General features: G+C 43.5%; 1 protein-coding gene across 7 annotated transcripts in view; it reads left to right on the forward strand.

Moving 5' to 3' along the window:
- DopEcR (G-protein coupled receptor DopEcR) overlaps nt 1-26,731 on the forward strand; it is a 258,527-nt gene that overhangs the window by 139,698 nt on the left and 92,098 nt on the right. For 5 of the 7 annotated variants that reach the window (XM_070529160.1, XM_065440591.1, XM_065440594.1 and 2 more), the window contains one exon: nt 23,055-23,122. The exons of 1 other annotated variant lie outside the window; for it this stretch is intronic. In XM_070529160.1, the coding sequence (XP_070385261.1) occupies nt 23,118-23,122 (5 nt within the window). In that variant the 5' untranslated portion in view covers nt 23,055-23,117. Of the gene's footprint in view, nt 1-9,296; nt 9,579-10,746; nt 10,800-11,862; nt 12,053-13,129; nt 13,426-18,129; nt 18,197-23,054; nt 23,123-26,731 lie in introns of those variants that run through there. One more of the 7 variants, XM_070529159.1, reaches the window with a different exon arrangement.

The raw sequence follows: 26,731 nt of genomic DNA on the forward strand, positions 1-26,731 counted from the left end.
CTTTTTACCGACTAACAAATGTTAAACATTATCGCTCAGTGCAGGACGCACCTGCATGTACGGGAAGTTTCTAGAATGTTATGGATGGTTCTATCCGTTGGCTCTTGTCACCGAACCTTCTGTAATCTGATTGTACGCGGGATGTGAATTGTGTAGTACTTTCTGGAAGGCACGCGGACACCGGCGATTACTCTAGAACTTTCGACGAGTGATGTATAAAAGCCGACGTGCTTGCTCCGCAGATGAGACTTTCTGCGATCGCCAACTGTGTTCGCCGCTTTCGTTGAGCTTTTGACTTTAGCCTCTTTTCCTGGACAGACGTTCGCCCAATGAAGTTGGTTTCACTATTCACAGTTTTCTTACTGTCTCCTAGACCGTCACTGTCATGTCACATGTGCGTCACTACTACGTGACAGTATGATGCTTGTCAATGGATGAATGATGACAGGTGTATAGTATGGAAATGTGAGACACGTATAAAGCAGCTTTTGGGAATTCTGTACCTCTGGTGTCACAGTGGGACATTCTGAAGGATGGACCGGGAACGGGCACACTACCAGCCGCACACACCGAATGGCTAAATTAAAAACTGTAATGTATATCAAGGAATACCTTAATTATAATTCGCCATTCCACTGACAGATCGATGTGCTTTCTGCAGGCCTGTGAGCCGACATTATGTGTTCATCTTTTCTCTTGGAAATGGGCACAAAGGCTTCGTATGTGCTATGTTCCCGTGATCCTATTGTTGCATGTCGTGCAATCTCAAGTTTCGAAGATGCGTTGAAGCTAGAGGGAGCAGGAAGCGTTCGCTCGCCGCTGCTGCGGCTCATTACGTCAGCGTCCTTACAGTGGGTGTGCGCGGTCATCCAGTGAAATCTGTTTACGCTTGCCTGTGCATGCGTGACACCATGCGTGTTTATTTAGTTAGTAAGCGAATCATGATCATCATCAGCCTATTTTGTGTCCACTGCAGGACGGAGGCCTCTCTCTGCGCTCTCCAATTACCCCTGTCTTGCGCCAACCGATTGCAGCTAGCGCCTGCGAATTTTTTCGTTTCATTACACCAACTAGTCTTCTGCCGTCCTCGACGGCGCTTCCCTTCTCTTGGCACCCATTCTGTAACCCTTATGGTCCATGGGTTATCTAGCCTACGCATTACATGACCTGCCCAGCTCCATTTCTTAATATCAATAAAATAACGGCTATCCCTGTTTGCTCTCTGATGCACACCACTCTCTTCCTGTCTCTTTATGTAATACCTAACATTCTTCATTCCATCGATCTTTTCTCGGTCCTTAACTTGTTTTCGAGCTTCTTTGTCAGTCTCCAAGTTTCTGCCCCATACGTCAGCACCGGGAGAACGCGTTGGTTGTACACTTTTCTTTTTAATGATAATGGTAAGATTCCAGTCGGGACCTCACAATGCCTGCTGAATGCTCTCCAACCCATTTTTATTCTTCTGTAAATTTACTTCCCATGATGAGGGTCACCTGTGAGTAATGGACCTTGGTAAACGTACTCCTTCACAAACTCTAGGCGCTGACTGGCGATACTGAAGTATGGTTCCCTTGCCCGGCTCTTGATCGTTATCTTTGTCTTCTGCATAATAATCTTCAGTCCCACTCTTATACTCTCTGTTAAGGTCCTCAATCATTTGTTGTAACTCAGTGTTGCTGAACAGGATAATCTCATCTGCAAACCGAAGGTAGCTGAGATGTTCACTGTTGATCCTTATTCCCAAGGCTTCCCAGTTTAATAGCTTAAATACTTCTTCCAAGCACGCATTGAATAGCATTAGAGAGATTGTGTCTCGTTGTCTGACCACTTTCTTTATAGGTATCTCCCTACATTTCTTGTGTGGAATTAAAGGGAAGCTGAAGAGTCTGTCGAATTCAATAAGACGCTCATATACGGATGCGGGAACCTTATAAACCATGTAGGCAAAATTTGGGTTTTTTTTTTCAATTAGGAGCGACATAATCGTCGGTTGAAATTGCGCTGTAGCTCCGCCCCCCGTTGAGTGAGCGAGCAGAGCGGAGACTGGAAACCGCGGTGTTGTGACGTCAACTCTAGTGTTTCGTTCCTTTGCAGCGTCCGTGACCGTGCCTGACCGCGCTTGTTTCTGCGGGCGTGCCATCGTAATCTGCTTCGATCGACCCTGCATTCCTTTGTTGGTGCGTCTGCGTGTATGTAGAGTGTTAGTCAACGTGCGTGGTAGTCAACGTGAGTGGTAATCAACGTGAGTGGTAGTCAACAGATGAAGGTCACTACACGTACAGCATGAACCGGGAAGCTTTTCACGCGTTTAAACCGTCTTTGTAGATTGCCGACAGCTTTGGACAGCGCACAAATGCCGACGATCGCATCCCCGCTTACGTTCCACGAGGAGGCATGCAGGAACACATCACTACAGTTGTTTGATCGGAAACGGGCTCACTAGATCGGCGAAAAATCGGCGAGATCACTAGATCGCTTTGCAGAAAACATACTCACCAAAGAGCATTTCCAACACGAGGAGATCCCAAGACTTTGCTTTCGTTCGCGTCGAAAGCACTGCTCGCACCAGCATCGTTTGCTTCTTCGAGAGGCCGGCTCTTCGCAATCGGCTCGTACATGTAGGGAGTAACGCCGAACTCCTCAGAAAAACGCAGTCTCTCTAAATTTTCCATTACCGTCTCAGAAAAACAGCACCAAACTACCTGGCACCGCGCTTCATGTGTAGCGGCAGCGGTCGGTTACTAGAGTTGACGTCACGAGGCGCACCGACCAATCACAGGCGGAAACGAGACGCGCGAGCTGGGCGTGTCCGCTGCTGCACTTTTCGTCGAAATAAAATATATTTGCGCTTTGTTTCGCTCAATTTCGATACGATATTCGAATTCGGAGGGTTGAAAACCATTGTGTACAAATGTTCACTCATTTTTTCGGGAAAACCTTTCAGCTTCCCTTTAAGGCAAATGTGGAATCTCGGGAGATACTTTCCAAGATAATTAGGTAAGCGCTCTGTATTCCTTGATTACGTAATGCCTGTACAACTGCTGGTATCTCGACTGAATCAAATGCCTTTTTAACGCGATAGCGTTAAGGAGCTCGTGTCGCAGAAAAGCCGGTGTCGTCGGTGTCGGCGTCGGTGTCGGCGTCAGCGTTTTGCGGCGTTGACCGTGAGCGATAAATCACGGCATGCACTCCATAAATAAAAAGCAACTTCCAAGTTGGGCTGGGTGGGAATCGAACCAGGGTCTCCGGAGTGTGAGACGGAGACGCTACCACTCAGCCACGATTTCGATGCTTCCAAAAGGTACAAACGCGCCTCTAGTGAATGCGGTGTTGCCTTCGAAACGAGCCGTGGAAAGTTATACTGTGGTGTATATCGGTAATTATGAACATGTAACTTACAGAAGTCGCAATTACACGAGTAGCGAAGCGCGTTTCGCTGCATTTCTTCTGCGCTTTCCGCACACGGAGAGCCATCTTGCGGCAAACACAGAAGACCCCCTCCTCTCCATGTACGGCGCTGCCCCGACAGATGGCGCGCCACGCGCGCATTGGAGCTGTCGCGGCTCGCTCCCTCTGTAGAATCAAGCGTCCTTCCTTTCATCTATCTCTCTGATCACTATCTCTCTATCTCTCTGCCCGTGCCGATCACGGCGTTTGGCTGGCGTGCATCATTTCCCCCTCCGGGATACCGAGTTCTTTGGTTCGCTCCGCTTGCTCAGGCGCACGTTTCGTTGCTGCGCCGAACGCCGCGTTGCTCGACCATATGACTCGACGCTCACCGCGTCTGATGCGGGGCGCCTCGTAAGTGATGGCTGCCCTGTAGCCCATTGTCTTACACCCATTGGCGGGTCGACGGGAACGCTATCGCGTTCCACTCTTGAAGGCGAAGCTTAAGCGTCCTCCAATTTTTGTAGTCTATGAAAGCCATATAGAGAGGCTGATTGTACGGTGCGGATTTCTCGATTACCTGATTGATGACGTGGATGTGATCCATTGTAGAGTATCCCTTCCTGAAATTTCCTCTGTTCATGGTTCACTAATATCCAGTGTTGCCTTTGTTCTATTAGATATTACCTTTGTGAATATTTTATATAATATTGGAAGTAAGCTAATGGGGCTATAATTTTTGCATTCTTTAACGTCTTCCTTTCTGTGGGTTAGTGTAATGTTTGCATTCTTCCAGTTCATTGGGACCCTTGAAGTCGAGAGACAGTTCGTATACAGCGCCGCCAGTTTTTCAAGCATTATGTCTGCATCATATTTAATTAAATCGACTGGTAGTCCATCTTCTCCTGCCGCTTTCCCCGTGTTATGTCTTTCAAGGCCCTTCTAACTTCATCGCTAGCTATAGAAGGAGCGTCTGTATCCTGTTCATTATTGTTTTAATGGAGGTATCCTGACTCCTCTGGGTACTGCACAGGTCAGTATAGAATTATTCCGCTGGTTTTACTATATCTTCGAGATTGCTCATGATGTTACCCTGCTTACCTTTCAGTGCATACATCTTGGTTTGTCCGATGGATAGTTTCCTTCTCACCAGGCTTTCACGCTGCGTCCATTTATTACTGCATCCTCAGTCTTTCTCACGTTATAATTTAAAATATCTCTTATTTTCTCGCTGTTCATTCGTTTCTTGATCTCTTGAGTTAGGCATTTTCATTCTTTGTCGTTTCTTTATCAGGACCTTTGTTACTTAGAAGAGCTTGCCTTCTGGTTGCTTTGGTGCCTTACCTTCCACTTCAATATCTGCTTCTAACACCTGCCTATTTACGGTTTCATCGATTGCATCTATGTCATCTTCATCTCTCTGTTCTGAGGCTGCACATTTCTTTGCACGTTCCATCCTGGATTTGTGTGAGTTTACCCTGATAGCGTCTAGGTTGGCCTGTTCCCTCTTCATTAATTTTACTCTTTCTCTCTTCAAATTGAGGTGAATCCTAGCCCTCACTAGCTTATGATCACTTCACTTTACCCTAACTAACACTTCTGCATCCTGCACTATGCTGGGATCAGCAGAAAGTATGAAATCAATTTCATTTCTTGCTTCACCATTAGGCCTCTTCCAGGTCCACTTTTGGTTCCAGCACTTCCTGAAGAAGGTGTTCAATACTCGCAGCTTATTTCTTTCCGCGAATTCTACCAACATCTCTCCTACACTCTAAGAAAAAAGAGAGTAAAAAGTGAGTCACAGCAACTTGACTCTCTTTTTTCTTACGAAGACCCATTTTCGCGCGGGTAGAGTCACAAAACAAGAGTCAACATTTGTGTGTGGGTCGTTTGACTCTTAATAGGACGCGAAGAGTCGTCGTGCAAGATTGCGACTCCTCTGATATCCGAGATGAGTCTGGCGAGAGAAAGATTAAAATGCAGAAGAAGAAATACCAGATAACGTCTTCTGTTTTAGGCAGGCCCTCGGGTTCCTGTCCTGGTTGTAATCAGTTCAGTTCAGTTCAGTTTCATTCCTTAAAGGCCCCCATTTCAGGGGGTGTTACATAAGGGATGGGATTACATTTGTAGTGAGGAAAACAAACAGCGATGGTGATTTAACATTGAAGGTGATCTGTTACGCGTTCTTGAAAAGCAGGTGTTGAAGCGATGGCGACGATGTCATGGGGTAGGCCGTTCCAGTCCGTGGCTGCTCGAAGAAATAACAAGGCTGAAAACGTAGTATTACGTGAAAGTGGGCGGGCAACTTGAAGGGGATGACTGGTGCGGTGAGATATGCGTGATGCGGCGGCGATATACGGTGCTTGATTGAGAGGAGAATAAAAGAATTTGTGATAAAGGGTGAGGCTAGCAATGCGACGACGAAAAGAGAGGGGTGACAGTCCGGATGTAGCTTTCAAGGATGAAACACTGACGTCATATGAGTATGAGGAATGAATGAATCGGGCAGCACGATTCTGCACAGCTTCCAATGCGGTGATTAGATATGCTTGAAGTGGGCTCCAGATGGGGCATGCATATTCTAATTTGGGTCTTATAAGTGATTTATACGCGAGAAATTGAACATGTGGTGGGGCAAGACGAAGGTGACGTTTTAGAAAACCGAGTGTTTTGTTTGATGCTGAAATGATGTTACCGACATGTTACCGACATGCGGTGTATCATTCTTTCGTCAAGCTTGTCATGTTCTGCAATTACATCGAACTCTAAATATCGATTTGTCACAATGGATTCTGACCATAAGTAAATCTAAAAAAATATAGCATTGGCTACTAAAGAGAGCACAGCAACGAGATAACAAGTTCAGTAGGCGCACTCAACAGTGTCGATTGTAAATGTAATTGCGCTACGTAAAGTTAAATTTTGAGGATTTAGGTTCCAAAATCAAGATCTTGTTATGAGGCGCACGGTAATGGAAAACTGCAGATTTATTTTCAGCAGCTCGGGTTATTTAACGTGCACGGAATGCACAATATACGCGCGTTTTCGCATTCTGCTCCCATTGGAATGCGACTGCTGCGGTTGTGATTGGACCTGTGACCTCGAGCTCAGCAGCGCAACACATCAAAGCCACTGGGCTACCGCAGTGCGTTGCGTTCCGCGACCAGAAACAAACACTAGCGTACGCAGCACTGCTTTTGAGCCCCCCAGAAATTTAAAAACAAAAATATAGCAGTTTCCCCCCAATGCTGCATGAACCACTGCACGAACAACTGCACGAACCAAGGTTCGTAGCTTCATCGCCTGAATAAACTGCAGTAAACAATCGCTTACTCCGTAAATTAGCAAGCACGGGGTCACGCGCGCGCGTGCAAACATGAACAGATGACCGCGAACACTCGCTGCCACAGCGTCCGCGTGATGAAGGGCGCGAACAGAGCGGACAGAACGCTTCTGCTGCCTCGTCCTTCAAAGCATCCCCGAAACTTGAAATGGCGATATAGTGCGCCTTTCCCCTCTCCCCCCCCTTCCCCACTTTGCACCCATCGGGAATTATCTCCAAGACAGAGCGAGAGTGGCGCCAGACCGGGCTAGAGCAACGGACCCTTCCCCCTTTCAATAAAGTTTAACACCACCACCACCAGAGGAGAAGCGTGCTAAACCAGCGCCTCCTTTCCCCGGCTTGCGCGCGTTTTATCACGTGACCACCTATAGATACTTGGGGCACCCATCCAGGCACTATACATCTCGGCTCGCCCTCGTACACTTCCTTTAACGCGCACAGCTAACGGCACAGGATAGGATCTTATCGCACTTTATACGTAAGCTCACGGCAACACCGACAGATATATTTCGGCGGTTGTGTCCATATAATTGCTATCGCAAAATTCGCAATACATAGAAAATTTTACTACGGACCAACCACGCCGCTGCCATGTCGTGATATTGGCCTCGAGCTCCACCACTGGAAAAGCTGGCGCCACCGTCGGCGTGACGTGCTAGGAGGGATCACGTGTACATAGCGTCCGCGTCGGCTGCTTCGGGAGCGCCGAAGCGAGCTGGAAACGAGAGTTTCCATTCCCTCGTACGCTGCGGTCCTCATTTAGTGGCGAAATTTTCCCGCTTCGAGGGTCTCCTTTACAACGCTTAAAAGCACTACAATAGGTAGTGGCTGCCTTTGAAGGCGCGCAACATGGTAGGCTGCTGCTCGGTGCGACAATGCCGGATGTACGCAACGGAGCCCGCAGTCAGCCTTATTCACACGTAGCCGCAGGACAAGCTGCGTGAAGTTTGGCTCGCGAAACATAAAACCGGCAAACATCGGCTACAACTCGGGTATGCAGCAAGCACAGACGCGAGGAAGATTTCTGCTACGGCGCCTGGTCTGCGATGCTCTGAAAACGCGCACTGAGACGCTCGCGCGAGTCCGCTGCCCGACTAATGTCATGACGGTTTGGTGTATGAACATGCTATAGATACTGGCAAGTTGAGTGGAGTGGAAAGGCAGCGGTAAGAAGCACATTTTAAAAAAGCTTGGCATATGGTCATGTTTGTGTTATGAATTAATGCATGCACTGGATTACAAAAGAGGAGCAGCGGGAAATTGCACGCTGAGAACAACGATAACCATACAGTGCGACGCAACTGGAGAAATAATATTGAAAGGTCAAAGAATTTAGAAGAAAAAGAAAGATTGAATCGTCGCGACGGCACATCACAGTCCCCGCATGCGTCGAAGTCTTTACAATGAAGTTATTTTTGAACAGCTCTGATAACACCCACGCAACAATGGTTGCTTGTATACTGTCAAATGCTCATATTCTGCGGCCTAAAGGTCATGGCACGGTGCGAAAACGCGCACGCGGAGAAAGCGAAACAGTGCGCGGACAAGCATCCAGACGCCGGCCGCTGGGAATCTGCGCGATCGCTGCATTGAGGCTTCGTTCTATTACGCTCCATTTAGTTATACAAACACTATAAGAACATATTTCACATAGCTTGCTCTCAGCGTTTACCTACCTTTCACGCAAGAAGCCAGTTCGGGAGACTCCATCGCGGCGACCGCGCGCACTGGCGTTCACTGTACGTATTCGGTAAAGAGATAGCGTCTGTAAACGATTGTGTGCTTTCAGTTTGCCCAAGATTATTACTTAGGCAGTAAAAAACTTCTCTCGTTTCGAAAGTACTTACAGAAATGTCCGGGAGAGCTCGCGCGTGGTGTTTTCAGTGGGTGCTGACAGCAAAGCCTATGAGGAGCGCGTCGCCTGATCCCTCATACTACGCCAGCGAGGCGCTTCCGCTAGATGGCGACTCCGTAACTCCTCGCCGCCAATAGCGGTGAACGATAGCTCTAGAAAATGTGTTGCTAAATCTCCGCCAAATGACTATACGCTCGCATTTGGTGAGAGCGGCACACAGTCGCAAGAACTTGTGGAGGAAATACCGGAGTTCTGGCAGCTTCAGGTGCACTAGATCATTCAGTAACATGGGCGGCTTTGTAGTTCTACCTTACATCAGAGCAAACTGCACTCGACAGAAATCAAGGGCAGCCGCACCGTTATAGCTAAGCAAATTAAGGACAATTACGCCGCGTCTTCAGACTTCGAGCACGCTCCGACAGCCCAGCGATAGATATTTGAAACACAACCACACTCGGACGAGAAAATTTTGCTTCTGCCAAGTGAACGTAGCGGGTATTTCAAGACGCGTGTTAAATTCATGGCTGTTTCATTCGTAAACATTACTCAAGTGACGTAAAATTATCAGTGAGCAAAACAGTTTTTATTTCAACGCAAGGAAACAAAACCGAAACTAGCGCAACTGTTTTGCCCAGTTGTGCAGATACAAAATGATCCAAAGCCGAAGCCGTCAATAGCATGACGCCATTTTGAACTTGTGCTGTATCACGCGCGAGTACGTTGTCGTTGAGTGGTTCTGAAATCGCTGCGTTAAGGGCGACTGCAACCAAGCGTTGTGGCAAGTTACGGTGGGAGCTTCTGTCCGTGCTGTGTGATTGCGACGAGGGGACCGCCGCCAGCAGCAGCGTATCGCCGATAAGCGCCCGAAGTGCTGCGGTTTGCACTGCATCTTTCATTGTGATATGGGAGATCGCAACGGACAGAGACGACCAGATGCATACGAACGACTGCCAGCGGGGAGTGACCTGTGCCATATTTCTCTTAACGTCTCAGGTAAGCATATCAGCTTTTGTTCCGAGTTTACAAACGGCGCGTACTCGGCCCTTCCGGTACGGCTACATTTTGCGCCATGTTTCTCTTGGCAGTTCACAGACGTTTCTTAGGCATGCGTGCGCGTATGTATGCGGAAATACTACTGGCAGACGGAAGCCTCAGGATAAACACCGTTCTTAACGACTCTAGTGACGAGTGGCCTGTCGCATTGAAAAATCCGTAGAATATCAAGTACTGCGTAACTTGAAGTGTAGATACAATACTAGCACCAGTGTGACTTTCGCATGGCGAAGACAGGTAATCGAAAGGGCAGCTTGTGCATTCTGAAGATTTACTAGCGCTTTAGGTATATTGCCGCGAATAATAAAAGCGCTACAACGCTGTATGGCAGTGTCAGGCGCTGTGGCAGCACAGATATTTTAAGAGCGGTTAAGCGGCTGCATGCACAAGCGAACAGACACAGCGCTTTCAAAGCGCTGAAAGAGAACAAACTTTTTGTGCATTTGGCTGTAAGTAGAAAACACATTAGCTCACAATCTAAGCCCATATATAATGTATTATTTTTACGTAATCTTTATTTTCACGGTTGTAAAAATTTAGAAGCATGAATGTGCTGCAACATTTATATAGTAAATCCTACTACGCTTACAAAACCTGGCTGTGTTATGTGGTAAAATTGTACTATTGCTACTGGATTTTTTATATTGAGTCCGGTGGTTTATGAAAAAAAAAGGTCCTTTTATGTGTAGTTTTATGTTAGTGCGTATATTTGCCCAGCAGAAATGAGTTGATTGCAAAGTTGTAGCTTCCAGTGAGCTGCATATGAACCCAAGTTTATCCTGTCTTGGCTATTGTAATGTGCATACAACAATTTTAAGTATATACAGCTGTAGTTGGCTTAGTCGCTGCAACATATTTTGTAAAAGTAGAAGGCCATTTATTATTTTGCTGCTTCCATGCAGAAATACCTTTTTTCTTGAAGCAAGAAACGCTGACAGTATTGAATGAAATGAAGTGTGTTGTATTTTTCTACTAACTTAATAAAGGAAATTTCGTCTGCCGTGTATCGGAGATTAGTTTACCTTCTCGTACTAAACAATGCATTATGTCCTCGGCTACTGCTGTTGTCCTGTGTATTTTTATAATTTTGAAATGTATTTTATTTTAGGTATTCAAGAAATGGCAACAGCCAGAAGTCACCATCTTACCAGCACGTTATGGGTGAGACAAATCGTAGCAGGCACTTTTGCATATCTCATTAGCATATGATGCTATTTGTTATAATTTTTGTGTCCACTTTCCTGTCTTTATGCATTTTACTATTATTGTGCAAAGGGTAACAGTTTTACATTGAGACAGAGTAATCACCCAAAGGGGAGACATGGCTGGAGGAGACAACACACACAAGCCTCATTTGTCCGTATCTTTATGTTGCGCAGTTACTCTGTCGTTATCTACCAACAAGCCCAAGTTCCTCATCAGCTACATTTACTAATGATCCGTTATTACAGTTTCATTGACATAACATTGAAAGTACAGAGGTACACAGGAAGACAAGAGACTTGAACTGATGAAGAGCCGTAGAACAAGGACCGCTGGAGCCAATATTTTGACAAAGAGAAGGAGATTTTTCTTCTCAAAACGTTGGCTCCAATGAATTTTCTTGTTCTATCACTATTTACGGTTGAAAGAAAGCATTATTCCTCTTGCTGAAGTATTATGCATTATGGCATAAAAATTAGCAGGGTGAAATATGAGGAATATCAAAATTCTTGTATATTCCAGTGCTAAAGCGAAAGCCAGGAAAACAAGATGTAGAGAACCACATTGTTATTTTTCACTGCCCAGTTTAGCCAGCTTTATTCCGAGCTTGCACTTTGTTGCATTAACGACCACTGGAATTCGTTAATTGAATTAGCTTGGTGATTTACTTATATTAAGAGATTTTGAACTTGTAATAATACAGCTTAACATAATGCATGTAAAAATAATTTACAATGACATATTTAGGTGGCAGGCTTGCAGTTGTCTAGCAGATCACTTGATGGTATGAGCTCAGGTTTCAACCGAGCTTCCATGCACAAACCGGTTACACATTTTTTGTTTCATTGTTTGGATTTTCATAAACATAAGTACCGTTTCTTTTTTGTTGGGCTTCTAGTTGTGTCGTAGGACCTAACTGTTTACCTTTATTTGTATTGGTAGCCATGTTACACAGACAGCTCAGTTTTATTGTAAATCATGTCATGGTAGGACTAAGAACATTTGTGCAAATTTGTTGCAGGTACACTCTGGCGGCTCCTACCCCTGTGTCCTCCCACCACCCTGTCCTGACTACGTCCACTAGGTAGTTGGGAGCCTTTGGCGGCTTCTGCCACTGCATCCTGCCGCCACCATGTCCCGACTATGTCCACTAGAGAGTTGGCAGCCTTAGTGATGATGCCAGCAGGCTGACAGCCGACAGAAAGACTCAGGTAAATGCCTGTAATTAAGTGACATCTTTTTGAGTGAAATGGCTTGTCACTCAGCAATGAAAGACGTAACTTTGAAGCAGTTTAGACTCCCTGCTATCTGTGCAGGGATGCTCAAGTCCATGCATTTTGTCTTAGCCGCCAAGAGGCTATGTGTATTAGACGAAATGCGATGTAAGTTTTCAAACTGCAAGAGACCACTTGCACAATTTTTTTTTTGCTTAACACAAAAACAACTTTGATAAAGCTTTACCAATTTAAAAAGAATACAATGTACTCTCATACATGGTATTTGGTATAAATTTACTAGGGCTGCCTCAATGGTAAGCAGGCCGATAAACGTACACCAAAACTGTCTTCTTTTCCAAGTTCATCCTCCTCTCTGCACTGCTGCATAATGTATCTTTCCGATACCATTCTTGCACACAGCACAAGTCCTAAACACATGGATTGCATAAATTTGCAGCTTTTGCTGTAGGTCACTTTTGTGAAAATAAAGTTAATAAGCCATTTTGTCCATCTTTAATCAGCCATAATAAACTGAGCAGTGGCTAATAAGCAGTATAGTTTTTAGTGTAAGGCCTCTCTTCGTTGTTAAAAATTTGGCCCTCTTAATGAAATAACCAAATTTTTGGCTGCCATTTTATGATGCATACTTTGGTGCATTACACGAAATTTGACATAATGTTTATGGCAGTAAAAATTTTTTTTTGCTTCAAGTATTGTGTGAAATTGAGATTTGTTCTATAATGAAAGGCCCTCAGTTTTCAAGAAGAAATTCCAAGTGGTTGTGTGCCAGGTTGGAACAGCTGGCATGGAATAGCCTACTTACACAAATAGGGAAGGTCATGTACACTTGACTTTATGTTAAGATACTATTATTGATCCTCAAAAGACAAATTGAAGGATTCCATCCTATAAGCAGCTCTTCACATTCATTTCCACTTTTGCACATTTATATACCTTGCATCTGGTGACTTGTGTCTGTTTTCATCATCTGCTATGTGCAGATGGTAAACTTCAGATTTGCCCTATGGTACAGAATATTTTGGTGCTAATATATGAATCTGTGTTTTTCAGGTTGCCTCGAAATTTTACCCAAGCCATGCCGCACACTCGGGCCAGGCCTCTTGCGAACGACGTATAACCAGGCTCAATGCATCAGGGTCGAGGGAGTCCGGAGATCAAGGCAACCTGTTGTGCAACCAGCGTGCAACCTTTGGTGACCCCTCTACATGTGCTACCTATTTCACAGCTGTGCCTCACCTACCATCTATCCAAACAGCATCACCGGCTGTGATCACTTATCGAACCATGGATGAATGTTGGGGTGGAGTGATTTGAACAGACATTCTATTTGTCTCTTCAAATTCTTTGTAAATATTTCTGTTATAATTCATAAGTGTCTTTAGTATCTAGTTTTTAATAGTTCCTTTCTCTTAGAATTCTCACCATCAGCCCCTGCTATTGTAATGTATACCCTCTAAGCCCCGTTTCTCGTAGTTCTTTCATACTTGTGGATGTAATTGATAGGTTATTAATTCTTGTTGTACGGAAGGCTAAAATACGAACTTACGGCATTTTTTCTTCCTTTGATAATCTACAGCACTGCAATGTGTTCAAGAAATGTAACATAACACGGGCTCTGGTGCAGGATAAATTTAAGAGCAATATAGAATACTTATTTCAAGCACCCATTATTTTTTAAAAACTCAAGGATATAGGAGCACAAGAAAGAAACTATTGAACTAGAGAAACATTGGTTCCCCTCATAAGTCTGGTAATAATGTGACTTCTTTCACTGCATAGATACTGGTACTCGCATACAAGGTTTGAGACATGAAAGCTATGATACCCTTGGTATTTCTCAGTGCTTATTTGCCACACTGACGAATGTCAAAGGCAGCATAGGTTTCATGCACACATTGGTTGTATTACACCTTTTGAGTATTGCATTTCTCAAACACACGAGTTTGCAGCAGTGCTTTAAATAACAGATGTATTTCCTAATTTTCAGAATTTGTTAGTGCAAGAGTAACGCTACAGATCATGTAAAAATAATTTTACAGACTATATGTCCATGGATGCATGTTTCTTCTGATGACGTAGCAGTGCCATGTGGTCGGGGGATGAATGTCTATTTCCGATTTAAATATTGGCTTCCAGGCCTGGGTTAGTCTCCTACACTGAGTATTCTAGGTCAAAGCCCAGTTACTGGAGGAAAGTGAATAAAACTAGGAATTATAAGCATCAAAAGATCTTGTTCGGCACACTAATGTAACAATCACCAAGGTTCTTTGTGCATTCATTTCCAGATTTGCGAGATTATATTTTGACTGGTTTCATTAATGCGAGAACAAATATTTGTTTATTCTCATGCTAGAGTTGGCTGCCCCCATTCGCATACAACCCGTTTACAGGCTAAAAATTAAGTGTATTAATAGGCTGTTTTTCGGTTTTGCGCCCTCAGTGTTAAGGGATGCAAACGGTGACATACAACAGAATGCAGAAAAATGTCTAAGGAATGCAAGCAGGGCATGGGACTTTTTAGACAGATGCATGTGTGTGCTATTTATAAAACTCCCTATGGTATGCCTCAAGGCGTTTTGTAACCCTTTGGTAGAAACACTGACACCCACTTATTAAGGGGAAATGCTCCTCGAAACAACTTTTTTAATTTGTACTAGAAATTTGAATGTACTGCTATTCATAGGGAGTTGTCATTGGTTTTTGTGTAGCTGGTGTTTAGTTATGTCCTACATAGTGGCAATATATTTTTATGGGCACTTGTGTGTAAAAGTTTCGCAAATGGTTTCATGCTGTATCTTATTTAGCTAGGTGTATACTGCAAAGGGGCGATACCTATCCAAATAGCTTGTACAATTACTGGAATTATGCAAAAAATATTAGGCCACATTAAATAATTTTTAGATTGCAATTTCATTTAGATACTGGTATTCTGCTTATCTTGAAGAGTATGTATGCCAAATTTAATTTGTATAGGACAATTATAAAGCACGAGGTTATTCTCATGCTATTGTGAGAAAAAATTATTGAAGTATTCTCAATAATTTTAGTAGCAGGCCTGCCTGCCTGCCTACTAATCTTGCATACTTCTAGTAACTTTACGTGCTGTTTGAATAGATATCGGCACCTGGCAGTCTACAGGGAGCTGAGTTAGCTGCAGCACACTGCTTTTTTGTGAAAATTTAATACACAAGAAACTGCCCGCAAATATCATTATGTATTTTGCCATTGTGTAAGACGTAACTCAAGAAGCAGCTAAACAAAAACTAATGGAATATATGAAATCTGCATGAAGAACTCTACAACTGGCTCTCTTTTGAAACCTCTAGTACAAATAATAAAAATATTTCGAGTAATATTCAATCAGCAAAACGTTCCCCTTGCTACAGTGACGTACAACATAGCGACGCAAAGCTTAAGGCAAGTCCTCTTGTCGAAGCGAATATGGGCTGTCTTCCCAAGGGCTTCTGTTAAAGACGGTGAATTTTCCTGCATTTAGCAGAAGTGCAATACTAAAATGTTTGTGAATGTGCGATTGGTATTGGCACACTAACGGAAAAAAAGACAGTTCTGTGAAATGTAGACTTGAGACGTGACTTTGTCGGACATTTAAATTTTGACTCCATATATTTGTGTTTTGTACTGAGTGTTTCACCGGTGACTGCCACTAATTATTGAACATAACTGTTTCATGACAGTGCGACAATTTTCACTAACATAAATTTTAGCTGTGGCAGGCATTAGAATTACAGTACTCAATAACGTCTACTTTGTAAGAACTCAGACTAGCACCAGTTCTGAGATACATATACCCAAAAAGTAATGATCAAATAGATTTCTTTTCCACACAGAATTGTCCTACAAGGATTACAGAAGGCTTTTTGGCAAAGTAATATCCGAAAGAGCAAAGCATGTTCCAGCAAGTATGGTGACAAATATTTCAGCGCTGCCAGTCTGAGGACTCCTACAAACTAACAATACCTTCAGTACTGACTAGCTTCAATAATGGGATGTCAGTGTTTTGCTAAGATTAATGAAACTTCAATTATTGTGATCTTGTTTATTTAAGAAGACATATGTAATTAACATGCAGTTCTAATCTCTGTCACTTTTGTAAATATTTCCCAATTATTTTTTCAGGCTACAATTTTCGGTAATAATGGTATTCATTGCAGAAAAAGCTAGTACATGGCATTTAATAAAGAAGGTACTGGTCATTGTAGATTTTCTGTCTTCAGCATTTGTTCTGTTCCACAGCTGTTTCTTGAAATCTGAAATGATGTACCCATCACTTTCTGTCAATCTGTCAGTATGTTTTGTTTAAAATGGAGCTGATCAACCCAATAGTTAGGCTATTTGCTAATTATAAATTACAATGATAATAGTACAGGACCATAAGAACAGACTGATGCTGAATAACAGCTGTGCCCAGCTACATCCACGCAGCTTTGCCACACAATGTGCATGTGTTCAGAAGAGCCAAATGCCCCAGAGAGAAAGCAACAGTAACTAATTGTTCGTCATCTTGTACAAGCAGATTATGCGCTAGATGTAAATCATGCTCAGTAAATACATAAGTCAGTCATGTGAGGTGTCTCACTTTTGGTTGCAAGTTGGAACTTATTGCAATCTTGGTTGTTTTTATTTTGTTTCCTTTGTGAGCATGAGTGACTTAGTTGCCTTGGCACATATTATCAAAACTGTTTCTTCATCACTGGGAATCACAAAATTTCAATTACACATAAAATTTCCAGTTATATGGAAATTATGGTAGACTTCGACTGGTAGTTATGGGAAATATGGTAGACTTCGAAGTTAATTCTCTTATCTACCAAGTAGTTTTATCACTCATTGAAACATATCCATGCAATGCACAATGGGAACCCAAATTATAAATATCTGTTCTTGCTTTCTACCCTGCTCTACAACATTATGAAGATACAAAGCAAAACTATAAGTTTACAGTTGTCCCCCATAACCTGAGTTTCGCTTAGAATTTGAAAAACAAAATTGACATCCTGCTATAGTGTGAGAGTTGCTTTGGGCACCAAGTGAACTGCGTAGCACCTGTGCTAGAGTACACAACAAAGCAGAAAATCGCACCAGATTGCAATGGCAGTGGTAAGTTAAGAACAGATGTTTTATTTCACACACCATTAATGTGGCTTATCATCTGCTCCTGTTTTGTGGGAACGCATACATTGGGAAGACAATTTTTTGCACCAATCTTACCTTAGCGGAACACTTGAGAAAGGTAGAAATCAAGAACAGGTATTCACACTTTGTTGCCAACAGTGTATTTATTATCTGAATGTGTTTCACTCTACAAAAGACTACTGTGGTAGATAATCATAAAGACCAAGACAAAAGAATTAAAAGAAGTATGTGTCAGTCATCCTTCCATGATCTCCCGTGTTTATAGAAACACTTCTTTCTGCATATGTGCGAAAGTGTAGGGAAGCATTACATAACTCAGTCATGCTTTCCAAGTTAAAAATCGGAATAAGGACGATCACAAGAACATTGTATGAGTGATTTGTAAATGTGGCATCTAATGGAACTTATTTACGCATGTGCTGAGGGTACATTACAGCCAGTGCATAATCTGTCTGCTCTTACAGGATAGCTTGTGATGAGTAAAAGAAGCCTTCCTCACAGTTTCCTCTTTGTTTCTTTTGGACCTCGGTGCACCATGTGTATTGTTACAGCTGCATGCATGCAGCTGGGTATAGTTTGTGTTCTGCTACCTCCCTTGTCCTCATTATTCATGTGCTATCTTTGCCGTAACAAAATACAGCTACCTGTGCTACATATTTTGTCAGCGTGTTTGCATTATGGCAAGTTTTGTATTAGTGGTTATTGCACTCTGCGAAATTGTCTGTCAGCTATTATACTTAGTCTTGAAAAGTATGTTTGTCAACATAAATAAACAATTAGTATAAATTTTGCTCTATTTATTTTTGTAATATTATCTGTTGTGAAGCTTTTATACACTGTTGCATGTTGTATGACAATAAAATTGATGCACAACTTTTTAATGTGGTATTTTTCAGATCAATTTTCAACTGACGCTAACACGCACAAGTTGTGGGGGAAAAGTGCCAACAAGAGTACCATAAGGTAAGACAGCTGTTCTTACTGTTAGATTGGATTATCAATTGCCAACCAGTTGTTTTCAGCAAGCATAGTATAACGCATAGATTATGTAATCTAAGTTGGAATATTGTTTTTATTGCACTTGATTATCTGGGTCTCCTTTGTACATAAGTGTGGCCTTCTTTATGTGTTATGTGTAGCTTACTTGCTTAAAATGTTAAATCGTAAGTTCTAAATAAAAACACGTCTCGAAGAATAGTGAAATAGGTTTAACTTATAAATGTTTTGACATTAGAGACCTGTGCAGTGCTGAATTGAACTTCTACATGAGTTACATAATATTTTGGGGTCTCATTATGGTTCTGAGTTGCATTGCAGTGTCATGCATATGCACCTGCAGGCTACATATTGGATGTTTATTTAAGACTGTTTTGCTTGGTTGGCTATTGATTCCAGTTTAATAGTAATGAGAACTGTCTTGCTTTCATGGTGATTCTGTGCTGACTAATACATTTGAATTTTCCAGAAGACAACAAAGGGTGATGAAATGTTAACATTTTGTTGCTAACCTGCCACGTCCTTTTTGGCAAGTTTGCTATGGGTTCTTTCTTATATGTTGTCTTTTCACAGTAGCCATCTTGAGAACTAGCCATAGTCGTGTGTACTTACAGCAAAAGTTGGTGACACATTTTGAAAAGCAGCTCGACACTGCCATCCGAGAGTCAAACGACTTACATGGATTAGTTATTTTACTCCATTTACAAGAGTCCTGCACCACGCACTAAGGGTAACTTGACACACACTGCTGGAGTCATCAGACTCATCAAGAATAGTTGCCCGAATCCTTCAGCAGTGGTCATGTCACCCTTTTACCTTGAGTCGTTCGACTCATTTAGAATTGTTAACGGACTCCCTCAGCACTAGTCTTGTAACCCTTTTGAGAGGGTATAGGCGACTATTACAACAGAGTGTGCATGACTACTGTGTGCGGAGTCACGCAAACACCTTGTATTGAGCACGGATAGTCTCGGGACTCTCTGCTGAAAGAGAGTTCGGGTGTCTCCCACAAAGTGTGTCGTATACGTGGCGAGTCCAGACCCTCCGAAAAGAGTAAGAGGTACTCTTTTTTTTCTTAGTGTGTAGAGTGTTCCTAGAATGCACGCCGTAGTGGCCGATTGCTTATTCACCAGCCTACTTTTCCCCCACTTTTGCATTGAAGTTGCCTGTGGTTATAGTATATTGGGTTTGCACTTTTCGCATCGCTAATTCAACATCTTCATAAAACTGTTCTATTTCTTCATCGTCATCGTGACTTGAGGTTGGAGCGTATGTTTGTACTACCTTTATTATATACCTCCTATTCAGCTTTATTACGACTACTGCTACCCTCTCAATAATGCAGTAGAATTCTTCAATGTTGCCCGCAATGTCTTTATGGATTAGGAGTCCTACTCCGAACTGCTTCCTATCTAGTGGTCCTCTATAGCAGAGGACGTGGCCATTTGTCAGCCCTGTATAAGCCTTGCCAGTTCAAACCTCACTAAGGCCAATCATATCCCAAACAATGCCTGATAGTTTCTGAAAGAGACCTGCTAGGCTAGCTTCACTCGAGAGGGTTCGGGTGTTAAACGTTGCAAGGGTCAGTTTGCATTGGCGGCCTCTCCGGGTCCAGAGATTCTTAGCGCTCTCTGCGGCGTGACAGGTCTGACCGCAGCCTTGGTCAGGTGCTCCGCAGCGGCTGGGGACAGAGGGCCATTGGGTAATTAAGCGAATCATTTGGGGGAGGGAGTGGCCGAATACTGCACCATGGAGACCAACTCCTATTCCTGGGAGGGAGTGTCGTGTTGAAGCTTAGTGGGTCTTCCTGATTTGGTTGCACCTGTATAGTATAGCCCCACTTGCTGTCGGCGTTTTTGCAGGGAGTCAGGCGCCGCTCCAAGCCTGGAGATATAGTGTACTGGGGGAGGGGAGTTCGAGTTTCCCACCTTCAGGAAAAAAGAAAGAACGCGAGGATTCGAACTTCTGTGGCAATCGGTCATCCAAGCTAGCTCAGTCAGATAACCCTGCGGGCTGTCAGGCCAACTTATGTCGGAGCATTCCAGCCCACACGATCCGACATGCCTGAAAACATGCTTGAATTATCTACGGTATACGGGTTTCTCATCACGGCAGCTGGCACGACGTAGTACTTCTCAATAGTTCTAACGGCGTGGTTTCGGAGTCTCGCGTACGCATGCGGCCATGAACGCGGCTGGACACCCGATATATTTTTGGCGAATTTGAACAGCACTTAAATGTAGTGTGAGCAAAAAGAAAAATCAGAAAAAGAAAAACTTTCAGCGCTTGGCGGGAATCAACTAGTCGCGTACGGACGGAGGTACACCGAGCAGCTCACGGTCTCGCCTGCCTGCCTCAGGCATCGGGGCAGCAGCCTTTCCGAACGAGCCGGAACTGATACTGAAGTGCCGCCCAAGGCGTCGGATGTGAGGAAGGTGCATGGGCAGAGACTTTCGCTCAAACGGCAGATCCCCAGAGTGGCGAGACGGGCCGCCGGGAGAATAGTAAGCGAATGTTTACTGCGGTTTGTATGGCCGATAAGACTACTGACCTTAATTTGTATATCTGGCCAACAGTTCGTTTTCCCAATGAATGATTCGCCTTTAGGCCGAAACTGCCCCTTTTTTTGTTGTTTCACATCAGTGGCTGACGCTCGGGTGCCTTGTAATCGACTTTTTTTCATGAACCTTATTCATGACCCTCATGCCCCCCGGGGGGGTGGGGGGGTGGAGACCTGTTATGTGCTGCAATTTGTGTACATAGTTTTGTGCAAGTCCTTTATTCCTGTCTCTAAAATTTGTTTTCACTAGTATCATGGCGTGTAATATGCTTCTGGAAGACAACAATTTTATCTAAAGTCAGAACGTCTTTATGTGCTCTCCATGATCACTTGTGGTATCAAATTTACTTGTATCATTTTCGTGTGTCATATCAGCGGCATGCTCTGCGATCTTCCAGTGGACGTTATTGTTTAGTTTACTTATGCAGTTTTATCGATGTCGATGTGTTAGTATTTGTTCTGTTTTTACTTTACGTTGATGGAAGTTTTACATTTGGATCGAGTAGGTTTTGATTGTGCACTTGAGCGTGATATCCTGCTTTCGTTGTTTTTCATCAAAAAAATTACTGCAGAGTCAGTGTTTTACCTCGGGGACACGGTGCACTCTCGATCGCGATTGAACCCGATCGGGATGAGATTTCTCGACCGCGATTGACTCCCTTCCACCGCTTGTGCAAGGGAGCCAATCGCGATCCAGAAATGGGACCCCACTTCGTATAGATCGCAATATTCCCCATGTGACTGGCGTATGCGACCAGGGTTGTATAAATAACTTGGAGATCCATAAACAAGTCTTGCGTGCCATTATATGCCTTCACCGCTGCGATTCTTGCTCAGAATGGTGCATCTCAGTTTGGAAAGTGGTCTTGAGGGTGGCAGCCTTGTTTCAACCTAGACGACAGCCGCTTCAGTTGCAGCATATTCGGTGTGGACGCACTACAGTGTACTTACTAGCGTCAATGCGTGTGCAGACTTGAGCACTTTCAGTCTTCGGCGACAGATAATCGGCCTCCGACGAACGCAAAACTTTTGCGATCTGAGGCTCTCATTTTTTTGGCGCTGGCTATAAACGAAAGTTATGCAAGAAGACGATCGGCCTCTATTTCGAAATGCAGGCTGAAGTAGTTCAGTAAAAAACAGAGGTATTGGTTTTAGGCATATCGTAAGTCCTCAGATTCAGTGGTAACGGTTTGCCATAATTTGTAAGTATTCCGTTGTTTCCCAGGGTTTACTTGGAGTCATATAAATATTTCAAGCTAAACTGAAAACTCTGCATTTCGAGGAAAAATTGTTAGAGAGCCGAACAGCCTTTCCGAGCAGGAGTTTCAAAATGTCTCTGCAGGTTGGGTTGGCGCCGTGGCTGAAAGTTTGAGCATTCATTGTGCATTGTGCCGCTGTTTTAACTCGTACGTATTGACTAAAGGCTAATGTGACGGAGCATTCGACACCGGCACAGATGACTCTCCTTCGGCAATTCATCAGCGTAGCAATCATTACTACATCATGCGCTTGCTTTTATATGGAGCTACCATAAAATTATGTTGTGCGCGGTGGGTCATGGCTGTCATTGGATCACAACGGGCCAGAAGAATGTGCTGCCAAAATAATGTTCCACCGGCTGTATAAGTTGACCAAGTACTGGGCTCGAACAATAAATAAATAAATAAATAAATAAATAAATAAATAAATAAATAAATGAAACCAAATGACGCGTTGCGGTGCAAGCGTACGCCGTCGAATCGAAATGTGCATTGGATGCCCTCCTCGTACAGAGCTTCCCTGCCCACCACAATTCCAGCAAGATCCGAACATCAAAGAGATTTAAGTTTTTGCGTATTCGGTACCCCATTATGTTATTCCGTTGGCACTCTACACGCCATTACCACAAGCGTTCCTCTTCGATAATCTTAAACGTACCTTTTTTTTTTCGGGCACCCAATGAAACAGCCTACTACATTTATCGAGCCGGGCTCAAACTTCGCTTTCGCTCTCTTGATTCATAAAAAAAGTCGCGTCAGTGCTGCTTGATTGTTCGACATAAGTACTTCGGCAGTAGCGCTCGAAATTATTTTGCATCAGTGTGTCACCTTACTGCAGTCGGCGGGCATCGCAAGCGTGCCTTGCTTAGCCGCTGCTGGTGCTAAAGGAAATGGCGGCATCTCTCCCTGTTGGCCCTCAAAACTCGCATTTCTGCTACCTGCACATTCGTTAACTCGGCTCAGAGATCTGCATTTGAGCCACGCTTTTGTTTTGCGTATATTGCAGGTGGAATTAAGGGCATCACTTCAGTTGCGTAAATGCGCCCCGTTCCTGGAGGACTCCATATGAATGACGTAAGTTGCTGCTTTCCTAACTAGGTAATTAGTTTAGCCATTTCGGCTTCCTCGCAACTCTATTTACTGCTACACTGGCTTGAAACTGAGTGTGCTCTGCGCACCGGTCCTTTCCGCCTACAGTGGCCGTAGTCAGGCAACTTTCTCAGCCTTGCCATAGCGCGAAGGAAAATGCTGTGGCATTTGCTGCTCTTTTTTGCGGCGTTGCGTGATTTGCAACGCATCGCACAGCAAATCGGCAATGCGTCCAGAAGGCAGATGGGTTTTTTTCATGGGATTTTTCTTGCTAAGTGACATGAAAACTGCCTTAGCTGGATTCCAAATCATGCTGCGATCACACTGTAAAATTCGGTAATAATCTTCAGAACTAATAGGCTTGCACAAAGCGCAATCATCAGCGTACAATCTCAGATGTGACAAGGCGCATTCACTGGTGGTGGTGGTGAAACTTTATTTCTGAAAAGGATGCTGAAGGACACCTGTCAAGGCGTAGAGGGCCCTCCCACGTCGGGAAAGGGAGCCCTGGGTTCTCCGCCGCTTCGCGGGCCTTCTGGACAGCCCAGGGTTCTTATTGTAGCTCGGTGCTCCTAAGAACGCTGTCCCACTTGTTCTTGTCCTCCAGATAGAAGCCATGCGTCGCGCATCCCCACAACATACGTCCCAAGTTCACATGTCCACTACACTGTGCACAATTTTATTTTATTTATTTATTTAGAGCATACTGCAGACCCTAGATGGATCCTAGCAGGAGGGGCGAAACAAAAAGAGAATGACAATAACAACTGCAAAAAAGCACAGCAAAAATCATTGCAGTAAAGAATATATAAACAATGACACATAGCAGGAATAGAAAACAATAACTGTGCAACTGTCAATAAGTAATTTTGTCAAAGGCATCAGTGCCGGTTAGTAGATCAGTCGGGAGTGAATTCCATTGAGTTATTGTGCCCGAAAAGATAAAGTATTTAAAAACATTGACTCTAGCGTTGTACGGTGTTAGGGATCCCGCGTGATGATTTCTATTTAGGCGCGTTGTGGTGGACTTAATAAATGGACCAGGACTCATGGAGAGTTTATTTTTGATTATAAAAAATAACGTCAATCTTTGAATTTTTCTTCGTATTTCCAGTGTCTGTCTGTGTTTCCAGTGCCATGAGAGTGGTGGGGGAGTCAGTAGAGCGGTATTTGTTAAAGATAAATCGAACAGGTTTTCTCTGGATCATTTCCAACGCCTCAATGTTATGTTTTGTGTAGGGGTCCCAGACGCTGCATGCGTACTCGAATTCAGGTCTGATGATGGAGGTGTAGGCTAAGAGCTTTGCGCTAGTAGGGGCAGTTTTTAATTTGGGCCTGAGGATGCAAAGTTTCTGAAAAGCTGACGTGCAAATGTTTTATATATGTTTATTCCAACTAAGATTATTGGTTATAGTAACACCTTGGTAAGTATAATCATTAACTTCCTCGAGCGGGTGAGATGGAAGGTTATATGAAAATGATAGGCTACTCTTTTTGTTGATCACTTTCATGAACACTGTTTTGTTATTGTTAAGCTTCATGTCTCATGGATTGCACGAAGAATGAATGTTCCGAAGGTTAAAATTAAGGATGACTTGATCTTCAGAAGACCTAATATCATGAAACAATACACAGTCGTCGGCAAAAAGCCTAATCTGCACCGGTTCATTAATCATATCAACAATGTCATTTATGTATATTAAGAAGAGTGATGGTCCCAGCACACTTCCCTGCGGTACGCCAGAAGTCACTGGAAGGTGGCTGGAAAAATGAGAATCAATACTGACGAACTGTGTGCGGTTAAAAAGGTAAGTAGACACCCAGTTAAATATGAAAAAAGGAAGCCCAGTAGATTGAAGCTTATGTATTAGTTTGTCATGTGGAACAAGGTCAAAAGCTTTCTTAAAATCTAGAAAAATAACGTCAAACTGCCCGGACCCGTTTAGTGTATCAGCAAAGCTATGAACTACAGATGTTAGTTGGGTTACTGTTGAAAGTCCCTTTCTAAATCCGTGTTGAAATGGAGATAGGATGTCTCTGTCACTTAGAAAGTTAGGTATGTAAGTGGCTACAATGTGCTCAAGAAGTTTACAAGAAGAAGATGTAAGCAATATTTGGCGAAAATTTGAAACAGATGATGCTGTACCTTTCTTAAGTATTGGTAAAATCCGCGCAACTCTCCAATCCGAAGGAACACGGCTTGTTGGTAGGCTTGCACGGAAAATTATGACAAGAAATTTGGATATCATTTCACTATAACGCTGCAAGAACATATTTGGAATCCCGTCAGGACCAGGAGACACTTTTGTTTTCAAATTTAACAACATGGATAATACGCCTGCAGAAGATACAATGCTTGGTTCGGGAGGACATGATGTCGTAATTGGGAGTTGGATTTCTAAAAAAAAAAAACACTGTGAAAGTATGTCTTAAAATGTCCAACAATGCTTGCTTTATGGGGGAGAAGAACGTCATGTTGCATAATTTGGTCGATAGGCTTGTTTTTCTTGGACAAGTGTCTCCAAAACTTCTGCGAAGCGTTTTGAATAAAGCTCAGCAGCGTGTGTTCAAAGTAATGACGGTTTGTTTGGCTCACAGCTTGACGCAGTGCAAGTTGTGCAGTTGCTATAGCCTTTCGGCAGGCACGTGTACGCTTTTATCGCTTTAGTTTTCGTTTTAAATGCAAGACCCTACGCGTGATCCAGGGATTTCTTTTGTGCGTTTTCTTTATTCTATTGGAAATGAAATGTTTTATGCAGCACGTGGAGATTTCTTTAAACTTATCCCATAGTATATGCACTTCATTTTCTTTAAAATCGCTCAGGCATAGATCAAGGTAATCAAGCACGCTTTCGTCCCTGCAGGCGAAATGTCTCTTACACAGACAGGCTTTGTAGGTGGCGAATTGTTGGGATTTTGGATGTTGCATGAAAGATACACCATATAGTGATCGGAGAGGCCGTTTTCCACCGAGGCACGAACATTTTCAATCGATTGGTTGATAAACACCAGGTCAAGTACAGAATCACAAGTACCCTGGACACGCGTGGGTTGTGTAACTACCTGTTGAAGGATATGCTGTAACATAATATCGACAATGTAATGCCTGCCAGGGGCAGAACCAGAAACAGGACGATTCCAATCCAATGCAGGCAGGTTGAAATCGCCAGCAAGAATTATTGTATCATTAATGTACTTAGACATGTGATCAGCCAAGTCGGGAAAAAATGTTTGTGGTGAATCAGGTGGTCGGTAAACCGCAAATAAGAGCAAAGACCGGCCCCAGCAGCACAGTTTTAAAGAGACGCTCTCGTGATGAATAAGATGCGGTAAAACAGAAGCTTGGATACTCCGCTTCACCAACACAGCTACACCACCACCCCTTCATTGTCTGTCGCAATGAAACGCGTTATACAACGGAAGAAAAACGTCTTCGTCTTTTATTTCATCTTTTAACCAAGTTTCGGCGATTACTACAACAGTGGGATTAGAATCTAAGATTAGAGCTTCAAGTTGGTCACTTTTATTAGCTGTACTACGGGCATTAAGGTTCAGTAGGTGGAGCTCCTTATCGATGGAAGCCTGACGTCACTC

This window comes from Dermacentor albipictus, unplaced genomic scaffold (genome assembly GCF_038994185.2).
Source record: "Dermacentor albipictus isolate Rhodes 1998 colony unplaced genomic scaffold, USDA_Dalb.pri_finalv2 scaffold_18, whole genome shotgun sequence".
Taxonomy (NCBI): domain Eukaryota; kingdom Metazoa; phylum Arthropoda; class Arachnida; order Ixodida; family Ixodidae; genus Dermacentor; species Dermacentor albipictus.